The 16,641-nt window shown below is 41.1% G+C and overlaps 1 protein-coding gene across 2 annotated transcripts in view; it reads right to left on the reverse strand.

The window, feature by feature from the left end:
• The window catches only part of LOC146973752 (phosphofurin acidic cluster sorting protein 2), a 48,966-nt gene that overhangs the window by 15,487 nt on the left and 16,838 nt on the right, over positions 1-16,641 (reverse strand). For both annotated transcript variants that reach the window (XM_085800643.1, XM_085800642.1), the window contains exons 2-5: positions 13,612-13,699; positions 4,721-4,810; positions 3,116-3,241; positions 50-212 (exon numbers count right to left, since the gene is read on the reverse strand). In XM_085800643.1, coding sequence (XP_085656769.1) covers positions 50-212; positions 3,116-3,241; positions 4,721-4,810; positions 13,612-13,699 — 467 coding nt within the window. The remainder of the gene's footprint in view (positions 1-49; positions 213-3,115; positions 3,242-4,720; positions 4,811-13,611; positions 13,700-16,641) is intronic.

Below are 16,641 nucleotides of genomic sequence, written 5' to 3' on the forward strand. Positions count from 1 at the left end.
GGCCTGTCTAACAGACCCACGTAGGGGGACAGGATATGGTTGTGCCCACCTGAGGTTTTGGTCTTGCGGCCAGCTTGGCTGCTGCCGTCCTCGTGGTCGATGGGCTGGCTGGACAGAGAGTACACGCTGATCTCGGCCACACGCACAGGCGCCTCCTTCACGTTGCTATGGAGACCCAGAATCTGTCCTCCGTCTGTCGGGTGTTGCATCACCTGGACACGGGAAGATTAACATTGAGGCCGAACATTGATTTTTAAGAATCCATTTAAATAAATAAAAAAATCTACTTATGTAAGACACTTCATTTTAATTCTGTCCCTCCCCCTGCATGGTCTCTCATAATATTATCTTTCTTGAATAAAGCAACACAGGATTTGTTACATGGATTTCATCTGTCTCGCCAGCTAGTCCTCTTAAGGTGAGATGCCTTCATGTCTTGTATAATTCCTGCATATTCAATTACTCAGATCCATGTCAGAGCAGCATGGAACAAACGATATTTCTTCATCAGTCAGGCAGGATGGTACAATTGTATCTCTCTCTTTACTGAGCCAAAACTGATCCAACAGAGACCCAGATAGCTGCTGTTGCACTGTTTTACGCTCGCCGAGATTTACCGACTGATTACAAGCTGACAGCTATGCTATCTCTAAATGAATCTCCATTAGCACAATGCTGCTCTCCCATTCCAAATGTCTAAATGAGCTGAGCCAATTTGCTCATATCATCCAGTCAAACAGAGTAACACAGTTTGCATAAACTGTTTTGAATCAGACGAGAAGGGATGAGCTTCCACTCTAAGCACTATCTGGGGGGTGCTTGGGCTACTTCACTTGATGAATCGCCGTTCGGGGAGCACGGCGTTTTTGCTCGAACACCGGCAGGGGTGCACTTGAATGCACCACGCAAAGTCCAATAAGTGACTTCCCTCCCACATAATACCCCGACAGATTCAGAATGAGGGCACGAAGGAATTTACTGTACTGTAGATGACAACATAATTACCCGACAAGACCCAATAATGGTCAATCTTGTTTTATTCATAGAAGTCTGTGGGTTGTTTCACTGCACCAGGCCCCAAAACAGCACAGCAGCTGAGTGGTATTTTAAAATGCAATAATGCATTAGTCTTGTTTGCAGATGTTAGTCAATTCCTGTCCTAGGGCTACGGCCGGGAAATAGCTCTGGCTGAGCATGGATCACACATCAGCTGCTGTTAATTAGCATTGGAGAAATGTTACCTGCCTTTCTCTATTCCAATCCATCACTCAATACGTCTGAAGCTCCATCTCATCTCAATCTCTTTCACACACGAGCTGAGGACCCAACTAATTATATCCAGAGCAAGGCATTTTCATTGATGAGTAGCTGCTACATGAAGCCCAATTCCCACAGTTTTTTTCACTATGGACTGTAGTAGTTCAGCTACTGTCAAATAACACCCCTCTGTTCTCTCCTGTAACAAAAGGGACCCCATCAAGTGTCTTTGTGTCTTAGTTTTAGACAGATGCAGTCGTCTTTTTCCTGGCTAGTGCTAATACCCTGAGCCTATTTGAGCACTTGTGGGTGTGTTGGTCTCAAACTGAGGTGCAGTCAGGCACATCGTTGTTAGTGCATTTCTATCTTGAGGAAGGAATTAACAAAAACATGGCCTGAAGACAGTACTTCACGAAGCAAGTGTCAGTGCTCACAAGAGAGATGTGTAGACGGTTGAACACAAGCAGAATGCGGTGTGGCTCTTTGCTGCATGTCATTCCCCCACTCTCTGCCTCCCCATTTCCTGTCTATCTCTACTGTCCTGCCAATTAAAGGCAAAAAGCCACAAATATTACGTAACGAAAAGAAAAAGAAAATGCACACAGATGTTGTGATAAGGAGCATTACAACATGGACACAGAGCATCAGAGCGTCTTGGTGGCATAATGTGCATCTCATAGCATTAGCATACATCATGGTTCTGCAGAGAAGCGTTCTTTCTTACTACCTGAAAAAAGCCACCAAAATTTTTCTCATTCATCAGCTGGATTCTATTTTCCCAACGTATTCACAATGAGCAGAAAATGTTTTTACACTTCTCATAATAATATAACATAAAAGACGTCTACCGGTACTACCATTCCTTCACTGTGCAGCTTGGCACTGCGTGTAGATTCGCTCAGTATTTGCTTGCGCCTCAGGAGGCACGGAGCTGCTGCGTACACGTGCTGTGACAAGGCTCAGTGGCCAATCACAATATGTGATCAACACAAATAGAATCTAACTCTGTGTGAAACACTGCACCATTATAATAGCGAAGTGATGCCATGCGAGCATGCCTGACTTGTGAAGGAGATAGGAGAAGGCGCTCTGATTGATTTATTGCATGATACGCCCAAAACACTTCCATGATTGAATAAAAGACTAAGTACAACCATTTTCCACCGTTGGGTTGCAGCGAGTGTTTTTTCTGCCATTAAAATAGCAAAAATGATATAGACACGCCTTAATGCACTTGTGCCATTTGCTATAGACCATGCGTTTGAGCCTGTTAAAATAAACTCTTGTTGCTGCAAGTGAATCACCCACAGAACTGAGCAATTAACAGCGGCCAACAGATTCAATTCATCATCTCCACTCCGACAATAGTCATCGGTGAGCACAGGAGGAGCCACTATGGGCAATAAAAATCGGCCCTGTGGTATGATGTAACTAAGTCCCCACCGGATCAGGCTCATAAAAAGGAATTTAATGGTGTATCTACATTAAAAAAACATCTACCCTTTGCATTATATGAGCTCCTAGTCCATTACTTCTGCATAGCATGACCGAATACACTGTTTGCAGAAGAGTGCATACGAAACCAGCTCCAGATGGCCCATAATCTCACACAGCAGTATGTGTGATGAGCATGAATCTGCTGAAATGATGTGTAACACAAGAGGCCCTCTCTTTGGCAACCAAGACGTGGGTACAGAGACACTAATAGCCGTGTCAGTCACTGTCAGAGAACAGCAGAATGCAATCTCAAGCTCAGAGTGAAATTATATGTCTCTGAAGAGAAATGAAACGGCGAACAATGAAACATAAAATGAAATGATTGAAAGCAACGCCCCGGGTTGAGGCACTGTGCAGTTACCTCAGCCATATTGATAACTCCCACAGCCAAAGTTTTGTAGCCCAGGATGGTTCGATTCTTGTAGCGTTTCCTCCTCTGCAGCATTATCTGGAGTCTGTTGGCATCCCGCTTCAGAAAATGAGGGTACTGTAAGGAATGAAAATAAAAGTCAGGTAAACAATGGATTCTGGATCATATGCTCAGTATTTAGTTGGAAATCAATATGCATAACTGTTTCACCAGTCAGTCTGTTTTTGTTGAAATCAAACTCTTTGATGAAATAAGAAACAATTCTCAACTTATTTAACCATACAGTTTGAATCATAAAATAAAATGGTTTAAACTCAGTATTTCATTTTAGGCTCATTCTTCCTTTCATCACATCAAAACAAATTTGACTTCTTACTCAAGATCTAACCTCCCATCTGTCTTTTATTAAGCTGAAGAGCTGATGCCCAGTTTTCAAGACTTAATGAAATTTTGGGGTTTAAATGAACGATGGCATTTATTTCTGGACAGTGTGTTTTGTCTGTGAACAATTTAGTGAATTTCATTGCATCAACTGGTAACTGGGTTTCTGTCACATATTACCACTACCAAATGAAGCATGGGCCATAGTCAGGCCATATTACAGTATGGCAACCTAACCTTTGCAATGTTTTACCAGCCACCGTGTCCCTTATAGTCCTTTAGTCTTGCTCAGACTGCCGGCCAACAATGTAACTTCTCCTCATTATATTCCATGAACTTCTCCCTGTGTGTATAAACTGCTTTGCTGTTTCACAAGATTTATCTGTAGCCATAATGCTGACTGCTTGGAACTATGTGGGGCTCTACATCCTCACTCTCACTGCACTGAGACATGGCGGTTGTCAGACTCTGTAATCTCACTATCTGAAATATCAAAAACCCTCTCTGTCGCCCGGCTGCTCAGCTGTGGTTGAACTGTAGGTGAACCTTCACCAAGACTCTCCACCTCACTTCAGAACTACATTTCTCCCTGGGACTACATTTCATCCTCACATTCACTCTTTTCATCCTCCTTGTCTGTTTCTATAAGTCATTTTATCTCTTGACTGCCAGAGCTTGATCTTCACATTGACTTTTCTTGCCTATAATATTCACACAATAATAGATTGTAAGATCAAGTTTCACAGGTTGGCTGAACATCACTGCTGCACTTTCGCGTCCAGTACTTTGCCAACATTTCTAAGGCTTCATTCAACAGACAGAGTCGTTTTGAGCTACAAGGTCTAATGGATCACCTTGTTGTGTTTAGCTCAGGTCGACAGCCATCTACAGTAGCTAATCCAGTCTGCAAATTGGTAGCTGATTCTTTTTTGTTCTTGAAAAACCATTCTATTCAACAACAGTATTTCATGTCTCCTACAACAACAGTTAACACCTTATCTCACACCAAAACAAAGCTTTCAGAAACTGAGCCTGATATTATCATAGATATTTATTATGTATTTTGTATACAAAATACATATGTATCTTAAAACTTTCTAGAAAAAATGAGTTAAGAAGGGCCACCAGTGTGGCTTAATACTTGAACACAGTCCTGTCTGTCAACTAACTACCACATCAGTGTGAGAATTCACAGTACAGTGCCAGATGCCTTGCCTGTAGTGAGAATGTGAGCTCCAGATCTGTCTCCATCAGTCCACTGGGTGGGAGGATGTACTCATTTGATCTAAGAAGACGCTTAGAACCCTGAAAGACAAAGAAGAGCAAAGTTACACTGTGAGCAGACTCACAAATACTACACAGGACTTATTACACAAAGGGACTTCCAGGTTTGCTTTAGTTGCTATCCTGAATTTCACGTGCATCTCTCTGGTGGAATGAGAAAAAGAACGTCTTTTGTCATATTCACTTGAAAAAAAAAAGTTTGACTCACACAATAATTGGTAAGGGATCTGCGCTTGTGTTAACTGTTTCCACCAGTTGAATAATAACAGAGGGAATGAAAAAAAGTACACTGTATCAAATATGAGTCAAGTTTGAGATATTATATGCTTGGTATGAATTGAACTGTCGTGACAACCCGTGGGCACTAGATCAGAAATCTGATATGTATTTAAATAACAATTTCATGGCAGAAAAATGTATATAATTGGGGCAATGATATTGATATCTTTGGGTCAATCTATGATGCTGCTTGTATAGTTCAACTAGTCTGTTGTTAAAATAATAATACCTACAAAACAATTAAACAGTATATGATTGCATAACATAGAGAAAACAGATGGCTTTAATAGACACTAACAATCTTTGTAAACTAGGACAAGAGCAGATTGCATTATTGCACAACGTAAACAGGATGACCACCGAAGATCAGATAAGACGATGATAACTTGTCTATTGATAAATCATGACAGCAGTTCTCATTTATCTGTTTGCTTCTTTCCTACTGTCGGTGCTCATGCATACAGTACACTGTTACAGCCTTGCTGTTGTCAGACAGTAGAGCAAGCATGAAATACTGAAACACGGCCAATTTAGCCTGTTAAAACTGTAATATCATCCACTGGCGAGTGGCGACACAATTGAATTTGTTTGTGCTAAATCATTTCGAAAGAGCACCGGCCCAATCTGTGGGCTTTACATGTGGAATGAGTCAAATCTGTGGAAGGTGTAGCTATGGTAATTCAATGTGTCCAGACAACAGTTGCATGCAAGACTTGTTTTATTACCAGCCGACTTCACATTCACACATTTATGCAGATTCACACCCCGTGGCAGCCCAGAACAAACAACCTCCAGGTCCTTTCAGAAAAACACTGACGGACTTGCTCATTCTTTACTATTTATTTATTTATTTATATATATATATATTTGTATATATATATATACACACATACATACAGTATATACATACATACATATATATATATATATACATATATATATATATATATATATATATACATATATATATACATATATATACACATACATACATACATACATACATACATACATACATACATACATACATACACATATTTTTTAAAAATTGTGTAAAAATTAAAAACAGTAACAACATAATCTTATCCCTGCTTCACCTTTAAGCTACTGCTAGACTCAGCAGCATTTTAGAAACAACTGGCTAGAGTTGTAAATCATGGCTGCTCCAGGAGGGAGTGTAACATTAAAAAAGTGCACGAGTGGAGAAAAAGCTGTTGACTCACAGTAGAGATCATCAAACACCAGCGCTGCTCTTTACTACAACCTAGATTTGTTTAGAGAATGAGTGCGCAGTATGCAAGTCAGGTGACACAAGGAGGACTGTGACGGCTCAGCTGTGTGCTGTCTGAGAGGAAGTTTATCATCAATGACACGGCGTCATGTTTGAGGATGTACAAGTCTGATGACACTGAAGATGGTGGAGTTATCTCCTTCAGGGTGTTAAGAATGAAGCTAATAGACTAATTCATGTGACACGGTGAAAAAAGCCAGTTAACAGTTGGGAGGAAAGGTTCCCTTCCCTGTTTGTTGACACAACTCAGAAAAACTCTGTCAGGTGTGTTACTGTACCATCTACGGAGGAGCAGACCAAGTTAAAGTGAACGCCTCATACCGCAGCAGAAAAATGTAAAACAGGATGCCAATCTGCTGACTTGGATGGATGCATGGGTATCGGTTAACCCACACATTAACACATTAGTTAGTTCGCACATACATACATATTTAGTTCTTGTAGTTGCTATGAAGTTGCACGTTGTTATCATTTTTCAGGCTACCTTTTTAAGCGGCAACTCGAAAGTAAATTTAGTTTTATTACCTAATGTCTGCTATCCTGGTTGGGAGAGTTCCATCGGCTAAGCTAATTCTGGGAGCTGACAAAGTTGTTGTTGCCAAACAGCACGGGGATTTAAATGTCATGGGTTGTGGCAGTCATCTCCAAATGTGAGGACACCAACACACAAGTGTGTGTGTCTCAGCCCTCTTTCCTGCCTTGGATTAAGGTCTTGTCGTGTTCCTTCTCAAGTTGTAGTTTAATTCTTCAATCAAGCTCCTTTTTCTACCACGCACAATCTTGAAGTGGGGACTTTAAATGAGAAAATCAAAACAGAAACAGCTTGTCAAAGTCTTGAGTTCCTGATTTCATGTCAAGCTGTGAGCGCTGAAGACGGATATTTGTTGTGTTATGTATTTGGCAACTCATCAACGGCTGTAAAAACTTCAGAAGTCCTTAAAGATTATTTCAGGTATTTGCTAGACGTGACAACAGAACCGAGTTAGATTTGTGAGCAGCATGGAGCAGTAAGGATATCCTGCGTCTGCCTTCATACCCCAGGGAGAACTATTTAATGGTCCAGTGCAGCGGGTACGACACTGGATCCTAGTGTCATCAGAGCTGCTGAATCATGTAACGGATACCAAATGAAATGGTTGGGTGTGTACTCAGGAATCATCACAAGATACCAGAGAAGGGGGGCAGCTTTATTCAAGAATACGGCAATGCCTTACATACTTAATGTTTTCTGTAGATAAATGAGTGGCCAGGTCAAGGAAATGTCAGAGTCAGAAAAGCAAGGCCAACAAAGAATCTCACCTTGTGGGCCACAGAAGGCAAGAGGATTACAAGGGTCTGTCACAGCCAACAGAAATGGCATGCAGTACATACCCACGCTTCAAATCATCAACACCCTCCAGTCGACTGAGCAGACTGCATGTAGCTTGGTATGTCTGGCAAAACAGGAACTGACGCAGGGTAAATCAGTTTTCTTCTCCAGTGAAAATCAAAGATCGCAGATGACTAAGTTAATGTTAAGATATTCTCTGACTTCCAGTTTTATCACGAGGAAACAACTGGAAAATGTGGCACTTCCACTACTATACTACACAGCAAATATCATAGTGATTAAAGAGAAGTCATCTGATGTCTCAATGTTAACCTTCACTTCCACTACCTCTTTTCTTATGTCAATGGCAGTAAGTAACAATAGAAAATAATGGGCTCTCGCACTTGGCCATGTGATCAACAATCCTGCTGCCATGCCATAAATGTGTGACAGCAGTGTAATAACCATTTATGTAGCAAATATACATGTATATGTTTTTTCTAATGCTACAATCACTGTTTTTCATTGTTTCATTGTCAATTTCCCATAAAGGCCTACATTTATCAGACTGAAAACATCAAAGTTTCACTCTATAAACTGAAAGACACAATAGTCAATAGTCAGAGAAATGCAACAGTGAGCTGCAACCTCGCTCACAAAGGACAGAAATGTTTAAAACATAATGTACTGCAATGTCAAACATTAACATTTATGGATTTGATCTTTGCATGAACAATACATTAAACAAAGCTTTGAAGAACTAAACAGGACATGGGAATAAAGAATATTTAGCTCTGCCGAAATTTCCAAAGCATTCATTAGTAATAAGCTGTTTATGCTCCAGAGAAAGGCACGATGACAGAACCTCGGAGGTAGCAGCAACCCCTGATTTTGTATCTAAAGAAAAAATGAGGATAAAACTCTCTCCAAGTCTGACCTTGCCATTAACTTGAGGTCCACAAAGGGGCCTTGTATGTGTTTTTTTTCTCATGCTCAGTGGCTGGTACAATGAATCAAGGCACAAAAGACCAGCACTCTCAAACTGCCTGACATGCATTAACAATACAGAGCCTTGGCAAGAAAAGCTTGTACTGAATGTCCTTTGGCCCCCCTTTCTCTCACCCTCTCTCCCCTGCTACAAGCTTCTCTACTGTCTCTCTGGAGCCAGATGGGAAATGTTACAGCCCCTCTACCAAAGCTCCACAAGCCTGTGGAAAAACAAGTTCAACTTTACACTTTTTTAAACATGTAAAATTCTCTAAGTTGTCCCCCTCTGGGATAGAACAACAGCTCAACATGCACTTGTGGTAAAAAGGTTTTGAAGGCGTTTCAAATCTTCTGCTTTCAACCAACACAAACTGATACACACACACATACACACACAATTGGATCATATCTGAGTGCACTGCAAATGGAAGTGCTTTGGACAGCGGCTTGAGCTGAAATGCGGCTCGCACGTCTTTTCTATCATAATCCGGCTGACATCAACGTCTGGCTACAACCTCAGGCCACTGCATACAGAAAAGAGAGGACATAAAAATGCATAATCATGCAGTGTTCGTGCTGCAGTATATCACACAGCGACTCAATGTGCGCAAAATGAAGCCGAGGTTATTTGTGAGGAGGCCCGAGCTACTTGAAGTGACCCAGCGGCGTCCAGGGTGCGAGACAGAAGACTATCTCCCGGGGAACAGAGCCTCCTGCAGACGAAAACTGCAATCTCATCATCCCCGCTGCTGTGACTTTGGGAGACCGTCCAAATGGTTAGCCATTACTGGGGTTGTGTGTGGATGTAGGCCATTTAACCTGATGAGAGCCAGCGAGAGAGAAGAGACGGCCACTGTATGCAGAACAGTGAACCGATGACATGCGGTAATGAAGCTTTGTAATTCACTGTCTGAAAACAAAACCCTCTTATTCCTCTGTCATCTCCTCCAACTGTCTCTTTATCCCCTCAGCGTCTCTGTTCTCCCTAACCAAACCTGCTGGAAATTGCATTTAATGCTCCAGTTCCGGAGCTGTGGCGAACAGAGCTTTGCTCAGCTGTCCTCCAGGCGGCTCAGCAGAAATTGAGAGATTTCACGCTCTGGAGACAATGTAGCTCATGGATAAAGCCACACTTGGTTGGCTGATTTTTCCTTCAGGATTACAGTAAGGGGGTGGGGAGGGGGTGATTTGTTTCCTTTGAAATTTAATCAGCCAGTGCTAAATAAAAGTTCAATTAAATTTCATAATAAGGGAGAAAATATTGACAGTGGGATAGAAAAATGTTAATTAGTGAGGCGTGAGAAGAAAAATGTGGCATGCTGTAGCATTCGCATTAGTATGTTATGTAGACATACTCATACAGTGGGGATGTTTGACAAATCGATTACACAGAAATATAAATGTAAGCAAGTCAACTAATGTGAAGAAAACACTGAGAAAGTGCTTAAAATGTTCATGATGAGCTGTGTTACCTTTTCAGACCAAACAGGAGCACACAGCATCTGTGGTCTAACACCGTCGTTCTGGTTTGCCTAGTGGCTAAGGTTAGCGCTGGTAACACTGCCAACCTCACCCAGCAGCAGCCTTCGTGCCTTGCAGGTTAACACCCACATGCATGTGCCTAATGTGGTTCCACATTGCTCCAGTTGATTGGTTTTGTGCCAATTTATTCTAACACAGCCTACACACAACCTTATTTTCATTTTTCTAGATCAAAACACTGTGAGACTGCGCTGGTTTTACATAAGATGTCATCTGTCCCACTTTTCACTTTGCTTGTTTTCAATGTCCAACATTAGCATGAAGAGTGGAGAGTTGTCACCTGTCAGGGCTGCAGCCCCAGCAACTGTTGTGCAGCTGTGTAACATCTGAGATAATTATCGAGGGTAGCAACATTTAATCATTTACTAATAATCAGGGGTGCAAACTCATCAGGGGTAAAAAAGGTGACAAGATACCGACCCCCTAGGGGGGTCCGGGGGCATGCTCCCCCGGGGAATTTTTTTTAAAAACCAACTTTAAAGGTGAATTTACAGTCAATTTTAGCATGGGACTAGGGTCCAGATTTACTCAGGTTTGCACAGCTTTTGCTCCTGTTAAACCTGCACAATCTGTCTCTCTTGTGTTTGGTTTTGAAATATGTGAAGGGGGTCTTCAGCCTATGCAGGTTTAGCATGAGCAAAAGCTGTGCAAAACTTGGAGAATCTGTCCCTTGATGTCCATCAGATGAACCTTGCAAACCTTGCCTTCAAACTAAATAAAATTTAATACAGACTGATTGGTTCATTGTGAAACATTTATTTATTGATGTAAATGTGTTTTCTGTATGTAGGCTATGCTCCGAGGTAGCGCTGCTCTTTCTGTCCAATAACACACATGAAGCTTAAAAATGCCATAGGTTACATAAAACATATTAAGCGGCAATATGTATTTAAAAGATGTTCAAGCAAACAGTTCGGTTCACGGTTTTGTGGTCATGGTTTTCGGTTCGGTTTGGTATACTTTGATCGTTGGGAAAATCAATCATGTCTCGTATATTCAGGTTAAAACTAAAAGAATGAGGCAGTCTGACATCTGATACATCATTGTGACAGTCTGAGGTTAAAAGTAGGTGAGATTCTGGCTGCAAGAGAGGAGACATTGATAGTTCCAACATGTTTTAATTTATTGGGAAAAGAAAGTTATCTAACAAATGCTAAGAACAATTAGATATTCACTGAAATATATAACCTATATTTATTAATTGTGGTTCTTACAAAAAATATATCTTATAAAATATAAAAGTTAAAATGTCTCTTAAATCTCTGCCCCTTTAATTAGTGCATACTAAATAATTTAACTTTAGCCTACTACTTTTACAACCACATTATTTACCAGCAACATGAAGTGAAACAGAGGCAGAGGTGTCCTGCCACAGTCAGTCAACCTCCTCCTCCTCCTGCTGCTGCTGCTGAGGTCGCACTGGAGCTAGTCTCGCTCGCCAGACCCTCCTCCAGAGGAGACACTGGAGCTAATAAATGCTAAACGCGCTAATCGCTAATTGGCCGCGATCGCGATCATCACACACACGCGGTCCCATACAGCAGCAGACCTATACAACGCTGCTGGAGCATCTTCTAGCTCCGACTCTTTCACTCGCCATGCTCACAAAGTCGCGTTAGTTTTAGTCTGTATTAAAAGTGAAGCTTCAGGTGTGTATTGCTGGACAGAAGAGGAGCGCTGCCACCACTGGCTGTCATCCAGATAAGGTGCACGCGCCTTAAAGAGACAGGTGCATTGGCTCGGCTTGCCTCGCCTCGCCTCGCCGGACCCCCCCCCCCCCCCTCTCAAATTTTTTTTTATTGCGGATTTACACGAATCACACAAATGACCAATTTGGGATCCAAAACGGCGAATTTCGCCGAAAGGTGACAAGTTTGCACCCCTGAATAATGCACATCCGTACTACATGTCAGTGCTGCCCTATAACTACAGGGTTCATATTATTTTACCAGTTGCAAGATGCAGGAGTCTCTGATGTGTGAGAAAAAAAACTGTTGCTCTATTAGAGTCACACTGAATCCTTCACACACAAATTACAGACTTCCTGCATTCAGGTGAGCCCAAATCTTGAAGGGGAGTGAACATTTTTGAATGAGTTTTTTTTTTTGAGAGAGAGAGAGAGAGAGAGAGAGAATTATTTCCACATGGCCTCCTCAGGGCTTGTGTTTGAGATGTTCTCACTGGTCTTATTTCTCTCTCAGAATCAGCTGTTCCAGAACCAGTGGACCATCATCTTTACAACCACTACCAGGCTTACTGAGGAGTGTGTGTTTTCAAACTGTAAAGCCTGTCTGCAGACTCAGGCCTGGCTTCAAATGTGTTGCCGGCCGCTACATGTAAGGGAAGGGCAGTGTACTGTGGCTAAAGCAGTGCATTTCCTCATCAGTGTCATGTTCTGCCTCAAGATTGATTTTGCAATACCGTCGTTAGCATGATGAACATGCACATGTTTGGGTTTCAGCACATACACAATCTTTTAACATATACTGCACTATTTTAGATCAAGGAAAGGGTTATCAATCAGTTTCCATTTTTATGATCTAATTTAAAGATATAAATTGTAATATCAAATTCATTAGATTTAAATATGATGAACATCAGTTTTCAGCTGCGAGCATTAAACAAAAGCTGGACAAATGTATTTTGTAGTCTATTTTTGTTCCCTTTTCTGTTTCACATAGAGGTACGGTACACACACAAACACACACAAACACACACACACACACAGACAGGAGGACACTGTCGGGGAAGGACATTCATAAGTCAAAATACAGAATCCTGCCAAACCAATGAGCTCATGCAGTATATGGATAATGTGAGATCCACATAAAAGGTTGTGTAAACGTTGAGCAGGAAAATATTACTACAGTGATGGGAGGAAAGGAGACATTCCTGCAGTGATCATCCTACTGCAGGAACCTTGTTCATTTGAGTGCAACATAACACGTGCGTCTGTTGTTGCTGAGTGTTATGAGCAGCCTTTAACAGATACCAGTGAGATGTCTTTACCTTATTTCCATGCATCATTAATTATTTAGATTTTTACATCATCTAAACATTTCTATACTGGGAGTCAGTGTTTCACAGAGATGCGCCAGCAGTCACTGTAAGATGCACAATCCGTATTAAGGTACTAATGCTCCTTCTCATAGTAGTAATGCTAGGCTGCCTTTTAAAGCACCTGAGTGGATGGGACTCGCCAGAGCTTCTCTGCTAAGGAGATTTTTAATCAATCAGTGGGATTAGTTGCATATCTTATCATCATCTACGCTTTGTGATTCTGTTCAACAGCATGCAGCCTTAACAAAGGACTGAGAGACAGTGAGCTACAGACTCTGGAGTGTGATGGGCTGCTGTGAAATATTGCATTTGAATTTGTTACTCCGATCACACATTGGACATGAAATCACCCACCTGTATTTTGACAGCTATGGACAGGGAATTCAGCTCTTTATCCAGTTCTTTGAGGACAACCAGCTTTTTCAGTGTGAGGCTGCAGAGCCTGCGAACAGAGACAACAAGAGGGGAAGAAATAAACATTAGTGACAATGTGAATGTGAATTTGCACTAGCAACATCTGTAGTATATTTGTAAATTACTTTTGTTTAGTTTTATTACATATTTATTTACTTGTGCTTTACCTACTTTTAAAATATAAATATATATTTCTTAAATGAGTCTTTGTATATTTTTCTTTTTTTTTATTATTATTATTAGGGAGAGATGCACCTAAATTTCGTTGTGCTTCATTTCTCGGTGACAATAAAAGGAAATGCAATTCACATGGATAACTCAATGGGAGCACACCTTCATTACACACTGCAGCACCTGAGAATGAAGCATTGACAAAAAGCAGAACTCAATGCAGCCTACTTTTTTCTACTGTATCTTAGATCTTCATACAAGGTGACAGAGTAGAGGTGGTCAAGCCATAATAGTGAAATGTCCTCAGCTCTGTTTGAAAATGCTGCTTCATATCAAAACACAAGGGACACAAGTTAAGTGCCATCTGTACATTATCATAAATAAAAGAAGAAAGTAACAGACATGGATACAGCTTCTTCTTTTTTTTGTTTACATTTTGGCTTACACTTGGCTTTTTAATACTTAAGAGCTGTAGGTGGGATCCAATAATGGGCTATGTACAAAGACAACTCAAATTTAACACTGAGGGTGATAAAAAATGCTAAACTCCACGCCTCCTTCGTGGGTCTACAACAATTAGTGACCTTTAAAACTCCCCTTCCTTTCACGTGCAGCAACTTCCTCCTTCTGCTTCTACAGAAAGACGCTCCACAGACAGTCAAAAAACTCCCCGGCCAAATTCACTAAACTTCCTCCTGACCCACTTTTCCCAGCAGTCCTGCTGCATTAAACTGTGATCAGCCTGAGTCTGAATCACAGGGGTGGAAGAAAGACAAAGCAAACAAACAGTCACCCACTTTCCTTGAGAGACACTCAGCAACTCTCAGTGACTTCATTCAGGCACTCCCAGCTAGGCAAGTATGATTCACAAAGACTCGTTACGTTCAAACACAAAGGAAATTGTAGTGTAAAGGGCAACAACAGCAGGGTGGTCTGTTTACAGTTGAATATTTTGGAGCATGAAGAGAACGAGAGGGTTTGTGCACATGTCACATGTGGTATGGCATATGCTGTCGTTGCACAATTGACTGAGACGAGTCAGGTCTTAACAGGCTGTAAGGGAACTTTTGCAGAAACCAGCACAGTCAACCAGTGGTGCTCCAATTAAATAAAACCAATCACACAGTAAAAGATCCCACTTTATATCCATTTAATGGGCATTGATTATTTTAATTTTCATATTTTCAAGGCAGCAATGGGTTAAGGGCTGCAGAAACAGCAGGTATCATTGTAAAACAATTAATGCTTGTACAAATCCTTGCAATGTGACCTGCAATATAAGTTTCCACATAATGTTATGGTCAATCAAAAGTTATTAGGTTGACTTCCATGTGTCCCTCGAGATCCAAATAAAAAGTCTTTATGTCCGCTTACTTAATTAATGTGAATTTAGTAATTCTGTCAAGGTCTGTTCATATAGTTTTTACTGATCAAATTAACAGCAGGGGGAAACGGAAGGAAGTCAGCCAGGTCATTAGATCCCAAGGGAGCTTTATCCAAGCAGTCAACAGAATATATCTTTAATGATGTCAATATAAAATTTTTAACAACAGGAATAGGCCAGGAACTTAGTGTTCCTGCGCACAAGCTCTCTTTGGCCCAAATAGGTGACAACATAATTCAACCACACTTTACTGGGAGAATTCGAGCGTAAATCGCCAGTCCACTCGGCTGCACAATTAACTAAGTTACCTCATACGTTAGAATAACAAATGCAAATCTATTTCAGGCCGGAGTAATTAAATGTTAAACCCTGTAGATCGCGCTCGGATTCAGCTTGCCTTATGGTGAGGATGAGTCACCAGTCAGCTACAGCTCTCTGTCAGGAGGGAGAGAGAGAGAGAGAGACAGAAAACAGGGCTGATGGTTTAACAACATCTCCATCCTGTCACAGCTCTCTCTCACTCTCTCTCTCTCTCTCTCTCTTGCAGTAGACTGGGATTCACATGTAATTAAAAAGGCTGCAGGCGCTGAAGGGGTCACCTAGGGAACCAGGGATTTTTTATTATTAGACAGAGGTGTTATCTCCGCTCCTGCCTGCCACTGTGTTGTGTTGTAAGTGAAACTCGTGGCCATCTGTTCTGGCCTGGTGCCAGGTCTGTCCCTGTGCTCCTACCCAGTGCCAGTTCACTTTGCCACCCATACAGTGACTACAGTGACAGGCCAGGTGTCGCACCAAAGCACTTATCACTGCTGAAATAGCTGCCAGAGGCATACACTGGGTGAAGAAGAATGAAGATTTAGCTTTTATCGAAGTCTACAGGGGCCTAGAAATGATAATGTAATTAAACAATAGCCCAATAATTTTCCACATATGTAGGCCTATGTGTTACTTAAATAAAATTAAAATCCAATAAATCAGTTTGCATTTTCAAAATGAAAAAGCAGTTTGACATTTATTTTTTTAATCAAAGTCATAACCCTGCAGCACAGTGGGCAATACTCAAATGTTAATTTAAATTTAAAGATTAATAATGGAATGGAATATACACAATCCCATCTGATTTTACATATTTGGCAATAATCATCAAAGTCACAATGAAAATGCAGTTTTCTCAGTATTCAAAAATGCTGTTTTCGTTTCAAAATGAGCAGTATATTTTCATTTTCATTTTTACTCAAATAACACATACATATGTAAGAAACCATCATCATCATCATCATCATCATCATTTTCCACATGGCAGGATTATGAAAATCAATGTATTGTTATGACTATACGTGGGAGGCTACTGGTACATGGTCTCCATCCTCTCAACCGACACTGGCACACTCAAGATCAAAATAGGGGCATGAAAT

Source organism: Trachurus japonicus, chromosome 15 (genome assembly GCF_045865225.1).
Source record: "Trachurus japonicus isolate A0001 chromosome 15, Traja_1.0".
Taxonomy (NCBI): Eukaryota; Metazoa; Chordata; class Actinopteri; order Carangiformes; family Carangidae; genus Trachurus; species Trachurus japonicus.